Source organism: Nematolebias whitei, chromosome 4 (genome assembly GCF_014905685.2).
Source record: "Nematolebias whitei isolate Nwh7 chromosome 4, NemWhi1, whole genome shotgun sequence".
NCBI classification, from domain to species: Eukaryota; Metazoa; Chordata; class Actinopteri; order Cyprinodontiformes; family Rivulidae; genus Nematolebias; species Nematolebias whitei.
Window position 1 is genome coordinate 6,374,480 of NC_056501.1, and position 12,561 is coordinate 6,387,040.

General features: G+C 42.1%; 2 protein-coding genes across 2 annotated transcripts in view; one reads left to right on the plus strand and one right to left on the minus strand.

Annotated features, from left to right (window-relative positions):
- LOC119408785 (nuclear cap-binding protein subunit 1) overlaps positions 1-6,493 on the plus strand; it is a 13,190-nt gene extending 6,697 nt beyond the window's left edge. The window contains exons 12-23 of the mRNA XM_037675629.1: positions 1,119-1,183; positions 1,265-1,327; positions 1,409-1,483; positions 1,737-1,840; positions 1,945-2,067; positions 2,151-2,253; positions 3,757-3,850; positions 3,921-4,024; positions 4,112-4,229; positions 5,337-5,477; positions 5,764-5,877; positions 6,072-6,493. Of these exons, the coding sequence (XP_037531557.1) occupies positions 1,119-1,183; positions 1,265-1,327; positions 1,409-1,483; positions 1,737-1,840; positions 1,945-2,067; positions 2,151-2,253; positions 3,757-3,850; positions 3,921-4,024; positions 4,112-4,229; positions 5,337-5,477; positions 5,764-5,877; positions 6,072-6,185 (1,218 nt within the window). The 3' untranslated portion in view covers positions 6,186-6,493. The remainder of the gene's footprint in view (positions 1-1,118; positions 1,184-1,264; positions 1,328-1,408; positions 1,484-1,736; positions 1,841-1,944; positions 2,068-2,150; positions 2,254-3,756; positions 3,851-3,920; positions 4,025-4,111; positions 4,230-5,336; positions 5,478-5,763; positions 5,878-6,071) is intronic.
- Positions 6,494-8,484: 1,991 nt separating this feature from the next.
- Positions 8,485-12,561, minus strand: part of slc49a3 (solute carrier family 49 member 3) — a 7,511-nt gene continuing 3,434 nt past the window's right edge. The window contains exons 7-10 of the mRNA XM_037675478.1: positions 11,608-11,760; positions 11,378-11,535; positions 11,118-11,221; positions 8,485-8,678 (exon numbers count right to left, since the gene is read on the minus strand). Of these exons, the coding sequence (XP_037531406.1) occupies positions 8,485-8,678; positions 11,118-11,221; positions 11,378-11,535; positions 11,608-11,760 (609 nt within the window). The remainder of the gene's footprint in view (positions 8,679-11,117; positions 11,222-11,377; positions 11,536-11,607; positions 11,761-12,561) is intronic.

Here is a 12,561-nt window from a genome sequence, read left to right on the forward strand (position 1 = left end):
ATATATAGTGGAAAAACACTAGCTTAAAATTAAAATATAGCTAAATTTTAGCTAAAAGCTAAATGTAGCAACAGGCTGGCTATAAGTTAAAAACAGAACAATGGCTAGAAGCTAAAAACAAAAGCAAAAATGTATTTAAAAGCTAAAAGTAGCTAAATTCTACTTAAATGTAGCAACAGGCAACTTAAAAGTTAAAAGTACAAGAACAGTTGCTAGAAGCTAAAAGTAGCAAAATTCTAGCTAAAAGCTAAATGTAACCGCAGGTTAGCTAAAAGTTAAAAGTAGCAGAATGATGGTTAGAAATTCAAAGTAACAAAATTTTATTTAAAGTTAAATGTTGCTAAATTCTACTTAAAAGTTAAATGTAGCTACATGCTAGATAAAAGTAGCAGAACAATAGCTAGAAGCTAAAAATAGCTAAATTGTATTTAAAAGCCAAAAGTAGCAAAAAAAAAAAAAAAAAAAATTATAAATATATATATATATATATATACATATATGTGTGTGTGTGTGTATATATGTGTGTGTGTGTGTGTGTGTGTGTTGCAACAAGCAAGCTAAAAATAACAGAACAATGGCTAGAAGTTAGAAGTATCAAAATTCTAGCTACAAACTAAAAGTGGCATTTGGCTAACTTATTGCCCAAAGTAGATGAATGATGAGTAGAAGCTAAATGTAGCAAGCTTCTTGCTAAAAGCTAAAGGCTTTAGCAGCAAGCTAGCTAAAGGTAGAAAGATGGCTAGAAGCTGAAAATAATCAAAGGCTAGCCAACAACTGAATGTAGCAAAATAAAAGCTGGGAAAAATAGCAAAGACAAAACAGAATCCGTAGCTGAAGCAGGTTTCAGAGCAAACAAAGTTTTTGATGGAACCGAAGAGATATTAATGTTTTTCTACTGGTAAAAATATTTGTAAATAATGTTAAATATTTTAAAAAAGTAATTAAAAAAAAATTCAGCAGCCACCTCCTGAATGAGCCGACGTTTAGCTACATGAACGACTAAAATAGTTTCCAGTAGTAAAAATGAAACCGTGTTCCCGCTGCCTCGTTTTGATCGGCTGCAGGTTTGAAGGGAAATATTGCCGTTGGAGCGTTTTGACCTTAACGTGTTTCTCCAGTTGGCCCAGGCCACGGAGATGCTCTACATGAGGCTGGACACCATGAACACCGCCTGCATCGACAGGTAAACCAGCCGCACGTTGCACTGATGTGCTACCTGTCTGACGAAGCAGCCCCACTGAACCGTTTCTCTTCTCTAAAACAGATTCATCAACTGGTTTTCTCATCATTTGAGCAACTTCCAGTTTCGGTGGAGCTGGGACGACTGGTGGGTGATCACTCGACGGCGCACCATTAAATTTATGAACTTCTGCGTTTTCTAAAGCGCGACGCTTGTTTCTGGTTGAAGGTCCGACTGTTTGACTGTGGATCTAGAGATGCCCAAACCCAAGTTTGTCAAAGAAGTTCTGGAGAAAAGCATGAGGTATTAAAACATTCAGTTGTTTGTAAAAGATTAAAATCTATGTTTTAGTAGATAAAAGCAGGAAATTAGAGAAATTCTAGACCAGTGATGAACAGAGGAATGATTTTTGAGACGCCTCGACATATCTTTATTTTAAATATCTGATCTTTTTAGGAATTTATCATCTTTGACATACATATTTCCTTTTATCCAAGAAGATTTTGTAGTGGTGCCGTGTTTTTGAGAGTTTAAAGTGAAAAGTTGTTCCTCGCAGGCTTTCGTACCATCAGAGGATGGTGGACATCGTCCCTTCAACGTTCTCAGCCCTAGTCCCGGCAGAACCCATTTTTGCCTTTAAATACGAAGACGAGAGCGCTTGTAAGAACGCCGACCAGCCCGTTTTCGATATTTGAGCTCTGAAAAACGTCCTTGTGGATGCTTTAGATCTTGAGGTCTAATGAAATAAATTTCTGCCTCCTCAGCTTCGTTACCAGGATATCCGGTTTCTGTCATGGTGTCGAACGCCATCAAGAACCGAGCGTCCAACGAGGAGATCCTCACCATCCTGAAAGAAGTCCCGAACCCCAACCAGGAAGACGACGATGGTTCGTTCCCAGTATTTCTGAAAGATGAGTCTGTTTCCGTTCATCGTCCTTTTAAACGTTTACAAAACTCAACCCTTTTGCAGACGAGGGGGAGAGCTTCAACCCCCTGAAGATCGACGTGTTCCTGCAGACTCTTCTCCACCTGGCAGCGAAATCCTTCAGCCACTCCTTCAGCGCCCTCGCCAAGTGAGTTTAAGTCTCGTGGGGGGGGGGGGGGAACAGCCTCGCATTTCTTTTTGTTCGTCTTTATATTTATTTATTATTTTCGGTGTTAATAAACACGGCCCTTCCTAACGGAAGCCTGAAAATCCTTTTAAAATTATTTAAATTTGTCGAAATTGTTTAAAAATGTTCTCAGTAATGTTACTGTCCTCCGGTGTTCCTTACAGGAAAAAAAATCAACCACATTGAAATCCTTTATAAACGCATTTTTTGATCCTATAGTTTTCATATCTAAAACAATTAATTCTGTTTAGTAGTGTTTGTTCTTTGACTTTTATCTCTGGGCTTGACTTGACTCGATTAGACGCTCCAGGCTGAAAACAGCTGGCTCGACTGCAAACATGGCACTGTTGGTCGACGGACCAGCCTGCAGCAGCTGTCTGGTCGACCGGTTCAGTAAAAATGAAACCAACGTGCACAAGTAGAGTTGTAGTAAACAAATGTTAAAGGACTAAAATCCACTGACCGACTTAAAAAAATTTTTTTTTTATCATACCTGCAAACTCACAAGAAATGAAAAAGGTGACAAACCTAGCGCCTGTAGTGGGGGCGGGGCTTCCTGTCGGCCCCCCTGGATGATACTGTGATTTTAAGCATGTAAGTTAAGCATTCTGGTATACTCCCAAGAAGAAAACTAGGGCAAAAGACAACATGCTTCAGGTAAAAATACATTTGCTAACATATCCTGATTTATTTAGGACGTACATAGGAAAGATGGCAGGTTAAGAAAAAAATAAACAAACAAGCAGCAGCAGCAGCAAGCCAGAGAAACCAAATACAGCAGAGCATTTTGCTAACAGCAAAAACTAATTTCTCAAATACGTGGCGCTAAGCTAGCAGCATGCAATACAGACATGCTAGCTAAGAAGCTGCAGATGTAGCATCCCCCCCCCGTCAACAACTGTTGGCACTTATGTAGCGCTAAGTTAGCATTCACTACGTAAGTGCGCTAGCTTAGCGCTTATGAGCTAGTGCAAGTTTTGTTGCGAGCACAGGTTGCGAGCTAGCTTAGTGTGTAGCTTAGCGTGTAGTTTAGAGCTACGTAAGTCCAGTCAACGGGAAATTGCCATCTACGACTCTTCTGACCCCCCACCCCAAAAAAAACCCCCTCTTCAAATGTACATAATTCATGTAAATTACATATTATCGATGGCAATCTGCAAATTTTGCTGAAACGCGACACTTGCTGGGATGTAAAATTCTCTTTGACGTCCTTAAGTTTGAGCACTGGCTCATATATTTCTGCTTCTCCTGTGAACGTGCACTCAGCTGTGGAAAGTTTCTGTTTTTGTCTTTTTGTAATTGTAAAGTCACCAAATCCTAAATGAGTTTGTTCAAATGTGAGTTTACTGGACTTTTAAAAAAATATTATTTTAAACCTCTGTTTAGGATTAGGGCAGACGTGACGTTTTGTCTGTAAATAGATTCAAACCTGCTGATCTCGGTTGCTTTTTTTTCTGCTCACAGATTCCACGAGATCCTTAAAACCCTGACGGACAGCGACGACGGGAAGCTGCACATCCTCAAGGTGGTGTACGAAGTGTGGAGGAACCACCCGCAGGTTCGAATGGCAGATACAAGCACCTGCTTCCTGAATGTTTGTGGGTATTTACCTTCTTGCTGCGCTTCAGATGATCGCGGTGTTGGTGGATAAAATGATTCGGACGCAGATCGTGGACTGTGCTGCCGTCGCCAACTGGCTCTTCTCTCAGGACATGGCCCACCAGTTCACCAGGTGAGCCAACAGTGAAAAACAACTCGTATCTTTAACGTGCTCTCTCTGCTGCCACTCGTAAACGGAGACTCCCTTTGCCTCGTTTAGACTTTTTGTCTGGGAGATCCTGCACTCGACCATCCGGAAGATGAACAAACACGTTCAGAAGATCCAGAAGGAGCTGGAGGAGTCCAAAGACAAACTGGAGAAACAGCAGCACAAGAGGGTAACCGTGTTTTTATCAAGTTATTTTTTTATTTGTTTCCAGAGAGTCTTTGTCAGCCCGCCCATTTTCAAGCGTAAAAACGGTTGGAGTTTGTTTCTCAGGAGCAAAAGCCGGCGATCATTAAAACAGACGAGGAGGAAAAATGGTCACAAATATTGTGCGAGGAAAAAAAAACGAGCCAAAACTCGACAAACGTTTGAAATTTGAGTCGAGAAGAAGCGGAACAGAAAAAGGATCAGGGCAAAGTGGAGCAGTTAGGCTGGTTGTTTCCTTTGGATCGTCTCGTGAAAAAGCATTTGTTTTTGTTTTTATTTACTGGTGGTGTCGGTAAACACGATTATTCCTGACGGATCCTAAAACTGTTGAATTTATTTGTAAAACTTTCTCAGTTGTTCTGAATGTTCCATAAACTCCCAGTAACTTTACTGCCCTCTAGTGTTCCTTCAGGGAATGGGCACATTTTTATTCCACATTTATCTCATTCCTTTCTGTTATTTTTATTTCATTTCTTTCCTCGAGCCCTCTTTTAATGTTTATGGTAGCCCCCAAGGCGGTGTTCCACTTACACCGACTAAAAGTTCGTTTTATTCATTTGTTTTTAATATTTAGAGGTTGTTTATTCGTTTCTGGAGAAGTAAAGAGGGCTAAAACAATTGCTTTAAATCACAGACGAGTGGCTGGCAAATTAAAGTTTTCAAGTAAAAAAAAAAAGTTTTATGCAGATTTGTTTAGTCACTTTTATTTTACAAAATAAAACAAACGGCCAGCGTTCAGCGTGGCTTCCGGTTTGGAAGTTTTTGCAGAATAATTATCTGGAACCGTTTTCTGATTGATTTTGTGTGTTGAGAATGCTAATTACAATTTTAAGTTCAGTTCAGTTTATTTATATTGCACAAAGTCGCAACAGAAATCGTCTCAGGGCATGAGAAATGGGAAAAACGCAGCTAGCTAAACGCTAGCTAAAAGCTCCAAGAATCAAAATGCTAATGTTAAATGAGAGTAGCACTTGCTAAAAGCTATAATAATGAGAATGTTAGCTGAATGCTAATAGATGAAGAATGCTAGCGGCTCGGTGATGCTCAGGGTCGTGTGATTGTCCTCCCGCAGAGGGACAGCGGAGAGGACGAGGACATGGAGAAGAACAGCGAGGATGAGGAGGGTCAGCTGGAGGAGCAGATCGAGAGGCTGCAGGAGAAGGTGGAGTCGGCCCAGAGCGAACAGAAAAACCTCTTCCTCGTCATCTTCCAGGTACGACCCGTTCACAGACCCGGTCGAGCAGAAGTTTGGACCCTGATGTGGTCAGAAGCTTTTATTCTTCGTCAGTTCAGTATTAACTCCTCCGCTACAAAGTCTTTTAAAAAAAGTTGTTCCACATCAAAAGAAACCTAAAACAAGAGAAACGTCTTCCTGTGAAAATGCAGCACGAACGATTGTAGCTGGTTTTAGCTGATAGCTGCTAAACTGTTAGAGAGTTGTCTCAGCGCTGCGTCAGCCGAGTGACGGCGTGTTCTTAAACGTCCTTTGTGTCCTGCAGCGTTTCATCATGCTGCTAACGGAGCATCTGGTCCGCTGTGAGACGGGCAGCGTGGACATCAGCACGCCCTGGTACAAGAACTGCATCGAGCGGCTGCAGCAGGTCTTCCTCATGGTAAACACACACACACCTGTCCTTCTGTCCACGTCTGTCTCCTGTCCACATCTGTCTCCTGTCCTTCTGTCCACGTCTGTCTCCAAACCGTCCAACATAGCTGGTGTCCCTGCTCTCTGGTAAACATGTCTTTGGACCTGTGCTGCCTCCTTAATGAATTTTGAATCTGCTGTTGTCCCCGCCTCCTCCTCCAGCACCACGGGACCATCCAGCAGTACATGGGGACTCTGGAGAACCTGCTGTTCACCGCCGAGCTCGACCCGCACATCCTGGCCGTCTACCAGCAGTTCTGCGCCCTGCAGCTCTGAGACAAACCACCAGCTCTTGCATCAAGACTCTCCTCCTCCTCCTCTCATCGTTTTAATTTTATCTTTGCCAACGAGAAGAACTCAAACAGGAACCCTTCGTTAGTTTGCTCTACCTGTGACTTTTCATTTCGTTGAGTTATCTTTCATCTCCTGCTCGTCTTCTTGTGAATGGATGTTTTGTATTAACCCGTCTGGGTCCAGACGCAGCTGGAGAAACGTTCATAGGAAGCTGAGGCCGGAGAGCGCTCGACTTTTTTACATTTGTTTTAAGTGAAACAGGGACAACATTAAAAACTCCTCCGACTTTATCCACCTGCTCGTTTCTGCTGTTTTTGTTTTGATGCAGAGCTTAAAAACCTTCAGTTAATTTTAATTTGACCTCTCTGCTCTTCTTTTAGCTCCACGAGTCGACAAAAAGTTCCCGCTTCAAATTACAACTTTATTCATTTAAATAAATTTAATAAATTTGTGCATTTTGCTCAGTCGGCTTCTTTCTGTTTACACAGAGACAAATAATAAAAACTCCCAGACTTTAGGTATGAAAACCAGATCTGATATGTGAGAACAAAAATGGAATAAAAAGAAAACTTTTTATTTCAGATCCTGAAGGTCACAATGTTTATTGATCCAAAGTAGCAACATTTAAAGCTGGACTTTACTCAGACGGGGCAGTTTGACAGAGTTTACTCCAGATACAGATTTGCGATGCTGGAATGCGGGTACGCGCTCATTGTAAACAAAGGTGGTAGCTGGCAGCCGGTCACAAATGTTTCTTTGAAAGTTTACATTTGAAGAAGCATCAATCACAAGTTTTAGAAAAACACGGCGCAGGTTTTGTTTGGTTAGAAATTTTATTTGCAATGAGTACCTTTAAACGACAAACTGAGAAACGACAGGTTTGCTACTGGTTCAGGATCAAATAAACAATTATGTGCCAGAAACATGAATACACTAAATTATAATCATGGTACCAGGATGCAGGTGAAAAGTGATTTTCATGCAGGTTCTGTAAAGTGCGACCACAGACTTAACTAAATAAAAAACTTTGTGTATATATAGGCCACGCTTGTATACAAGTCACAGGTGTCCCCTTTGTAACATGAGATATTTACAGTTTTAAAAACTTTGAATTAAAGACGTATCAGTAACACACATACGTACAGTAAATGTTTTTTTCTGAGCGGTGCCTGTAGCCCTACTGGTAAAAAAATAAAACTACAGTAGCCTACCAGGAAGTCATTGATCTTCCTCCTGTGCAAAGGATGAAGCAATGATGCACAAAGTTTCCTCCTTGGGGGCAGAAATTATTCAGAGAAACGTCTCCACTGTGACCTGTTCAGTCATTTTATTGGTCTGATTTTTTTTAATCGTTATTTATACAGGTGTGCTCACCGAGTCATGACGTGCATTGGGCAGCTGTGTGAGCGCCCGGGTGTGACGAGGCTAAATGTTTTGGTGGCGTGAAGCGCGTTAGTCCGTCAAAAAATAAATAAATTAGTGTTCAAAGCCTGTGACAAAAGCAGCGACTTATAGTCCGAAAACTACAGTAATCGTGTTTCACTTTCTGTGATAAAAATAGGACTTATGTGGCGTAATATTTGATTCGTTTGCTTTTGTGCACAAACTTGTCTCGTGTTTTCTCCTGCAGGTTGAGGTTGTGTCTCATCGTGACAAACAGTCCCAAATAAATCAGACGTCCGGTCATCAAAGAGCTAAAACCAGCCGAATGAGTCCACAGGGCAGAAAATCTGAGACTCTTGAAGTTGGCTGTTCAGGTGGATGAACACGGGGCACTGACTGGTCCCGCCCCTTAACAGTAAACAAGTAAACAAAGGACGAATCACTAGAAATCCTTTTAAATTCCAATTAAAAGTGTCAAAGACACAGTAAGCTCAGTAAACGAGTCCTTTACGTTCTTTATTAGGAGGAACTACTTTGTGAGGCGAATTAATTTTTGCTGTAGCGCTGCGCCCCAATGGACCGGCCGCCCCTGGACAGCCGCAGAAACCTGAGAGTCCATTTTATTTTGTTAGCAGCTGAAGCATCACCCACTGATGCCAGAGTTTGTCTTCGTTTCCTGAGCGGAGAAAAGTTTCCATAAAGTTAAATAAAGTGAGACGCAGTAAAAAAGAACATCGGTGCACATAAATCAGAAAACAGAGATGCTCTTCAGGAAACATTATTAGTGCGTGAGAGTTCTGATTAATAAGACGTTCCCTCGTTAAACATTTGGCCCCAGGTTTGTATGAAACCATCACTGTGCAAAGATGCTCAATTCAACAACTTATGAGTTCTCGTGTTATTTATGAGTCCTGACGTCCTGTAAGGTTTTCTCATTCAGACTCGAGCTGCTTGCAGCAACGGGCTCGTTTGGGCCCGCGGGCCGGCACGCCGCTCGCTCCTCGACCTCCAGGCGTCTGTAGCGAGTGTTGAAGAAGGTGACGAAGACGCAGGTGAAGAAGCAGCTCAGTCCCGCCATCACCATCATCGGCACTGAGGACCAGAGGGGAGAACGTTTACGCTTTATGTTCTTTAGAGTTAAAAAAACTTTTTTGACGGGTTTATTCGCAGCCTGGTGCGGTTATCGAGTCTCTTCACATTTAAAGACAAAAGAAAACTAGAAGGTTTGGACCCATTTTTGTGTTTGTACTGTTAGCGAAATACCTCATGACCTCGTGGATGGATTTTATTCAACATCTAAGAAAATAATTACGGAATGAACATCTACAGCTTCAGGATTCAAGATGGCTACCACAGCTACATGACCTTAGGCAGCATAAAAACAGCTGTGGTCCAGTTTTACAGATGTTGAGTTTGGTGTGGAAGTCGCTGAGTCGCCCTCATGAAGTCTTACAAAGTGAGATTTAAACAGATCAACTGCAGACTACATGTTGGCCTCCACGCTTTTATTTCCACATTCTACCAACAGTTTGTGTATCACTGTAAACGTTTACTGCCATTATTTCACCAGTGCAGTGCATTCTGGGAGGTTGACGTCCATTGGTTGCAGTGGAGCCTAAAACACGAGTCGAGGCTAAAAAAATATAATACACGACGATAAAAGTTGTATTTTGTATGAGTACTTGTGCAGTTACGCACATTTGGGTGGAAACGATCAAACGTGATCAACTTGTTTAGTATATTAGCTTGGAAGCTAACGCTAAAGCTAGAAGGCTAAAGCAAAACCACCGTGACCCAAATTAGGACAACCAGAAGATGATGAATGGATGTGTAGAGTCAAAGACATTACTATTATATAATATTATTACTTTGTAATAGTACTATCTGCTCTTTGCAGATGATGTGGTCCTGTTGGCGTCTTCGTGCTGTGATCTCCAGCTCTCACTGCAGCGGTTCGCAGCCGAGTGTGAAGCGGCTGGGATGAGAATCAGCACCTCCAAAATCTGGTCCAGGGTCCTCAGTCTGAAAAGAGTGGATTGTTCTCTTCAGGTCGAGGGTGATGTTCTGCTTCAAGTGGAGGAGTTCAAGTATCTCAGGGTTTTGTTCACGAGTGAGGGAAGAATGGAGCGTGAGATTGACAGACGGATCGGTGCAGTGTTGAAGACTCTGTGCCGGTCCATTGTGGTGAAGAGAGAGATGATGTAAGGCAAAGCTCTCCGTTTACCGGTCGGTCTAAGTTCCTAGTAGCGGTTGAATCAACTAGTCGATTCTAGGACATCTCGCGAGTTTTGAAATTTAACATCAACTAGTTGCAGTCGGGTGATTGCTGGCTACAAAAAGGATTCTTCCAAGCCGATGGAAGGCGAGGAGCAGGCCAAGTCTTGACACGCACTACACTATGATGTCACAGCGACTAGTCGACGTCAACTCAACTTTTATCATGTTGAAGTCAACTTTAAAAAATATGAAGTTGTGCAACCCCTCACCTGTGGTCATGAACTCTGGTAAGGATGCTCCCTGAGCGCCTCCCTAGGGAGGTGCTTCGGGCAAGTCCGACCCAGGGAAGACCCAGGACACACTGGAGAGCCTCTCGGTTGGACTGGGAACTCCTTGGAATCCTCCAGAAGAGCAGAAATGACCGGACCTCCCTGCTCAAACTACTGCCCCCCGACTTCGGAACAAGCGGGAGATAATGGATGGAATCGTACTATTATATAAAATGTAAAATGTACGTATTCTAACATCTGTTTTGATCCCAATGTTTGTAGAGAACAGTTTGTGAAAGAAAGCAGAGCTCTCTGCAGCGTCTTCCCTCTCATCATCAGCAGCTCTTCAGTCCGACACTCTCATCGTCTTCATCATTTGTCCATTCTCCTCCCTGTCGAGACGCTCCGGTTCATACAAGGGTGTCAAGAACACTGTCCAAAATTGATGTTCAAGCTGGAGGGAGCTTACTGAAGCAAACATACCCAGAATGCATTGCAGTGTGAACATGGCACAGCCTACAGGATTTTTAAGGTCCTGTTTTAATTATTGAAGCATAAATTTATCAAAAAAAGTCCATTGTTCCAATTATTTTGCAATTCTTTTAACCAAAATGGCTGCAGCTCTGCCTTTACTCGACTTCAGAAGATCCTAGTTTAAAACTTGGCCGCTGCGACGCAAGCTTCTTTATTTTGGCATTCTTTTATTTTTTAAATGTTTAGCTTTGTCAGAAAAAAGATAATTTATGCTGAAAAATGAGGCGTTTTCTGCAGCAGTCCAACATATTTATTACTACTGTTGAAAAAAATAGATATTCTGATATTTAATTTAGACATTTAAACAAATATTTTAGGTTAGTAAGATGAATGTTTTAAAGTTGGGAGGATGTGTAAAACAACAAGGCGTAACTAATTTAAAAACTGTGAAAATGATTAAAAATAAAACGTCGGCTGCTGTTCGCTGATCTAACAATTTCTTGCTTCAAACTGAATAATCTGAACAAGCAACTCGGATTGTTGGTGGACGTGTCCACAGGAAGAGACTCACCTTTCCAGCTGAAGACGTCGTCCCCGCAGGTGGACAGAGGAGAGTCGGTGAGCCGTGTGGTCAAAGCCTGAAGTACCAGGATGTAAACGAATGACTGCACCTGCCTGGAAGAAGGAAACGGACGTTTCACTTAGACACCCGACATGCAGCCGTTTTAAAAACAGGAGAAGGTAAAAAAAAAAAAAAAAATCTAGGTTTACGTCACTAAAAGTTGAAACGTATCTGTGCCCGGTGCATTAGCGCCGGTCGGTCATTAATACCCCGACACGAAGGCGAGTCCGGCCGACGTGGCCTCTCCGACCGGGTACGAGCACTCCACTGAGAGCTCCATGAGCACGGGGTAGATGGAGAAACCGAAACATCCGAACAGAGAGCAGACGACTGCGACGGCGGCTTTCTGCTGCGGCATCAGACACACCTGGAGACGACGGGCAGGTTAAAAACCGAACCGTCGACGTTACATCAAAGACAGGACCTTTTATTTTCTCACCACTGAGAAGGCGACGCACGCCAGAGCGGTGAGGCTCAGGTTGATCTTTGCCACTTCGATGAACTTCTTCGTTTTGTCCACGTAGAGGCCGAAGGGCACGGCGCCGACGACCCCGACGCCGATGAACAGAGCGCCGCAAAAGCCGGTGAATTCCTGCGGAGGTCAGAGTTTATCGTCGAGTAAACGCTGAGTCTGCGTCACATTGTTGTACATGTTTTTTATTTTTCCAGAAGGTTTCTGTGATCCAACTGCTTCTGGATACTTTGTGTTTTAGTTTTTCATACGTCAGAAGGTTCGGCTCGTTCAGGAAACGGGTGCTGAGAGTTTTGGTTTTTGTAACTTTAATACTTTTCTATGTATTTATCTTTGTTTACAAATATTTTCGCCATAGAAATGCATGAAGATCTCTTGTTTCTTCAGAAATATTCTTCTATAAGAAATCTGCTGCAGAAAACTGATTTTATTTTGTCTTCTCTCAATTCTTTTAGCTACCATTCTGCTACTTTCAGCTCGCCTTTCAGTTTTCATAAACCTGTTGATACTTTTGACCAACCATTTGCTTCTTTTAACGAGCCCTTTTCAACCTTAACTGTTACCTTGTATTTTGCTGCATTTAATTTTTAGCTAGCTTTTGGCTACTTTTGGCTAACCTTTTAATGCATCTCACTTTTAGCTCACTTTTTTGCTGCTTTTTGCCCAGTGCTTTCATATTTTTACTGTTTAGCTCACCCTTTTTCTAAATTTAGCTTTTAGTTAGCCTTTACCACTTTAGCTAGTGTTTTGGTATTTTTATCTTTTAGCTAACCCTTTGTTACATTTAGCTTTCAACTAAGAATATGTTAATATGGCAAGACTTTTGTTGGCCAAGGCTTTTTTTCTTTTAGCTTTTAATTATTGTGCTTTTTACAGCTTTCAGCTAGCATTCTGCTCCTTATAGCATTCAGCTAGCATTTT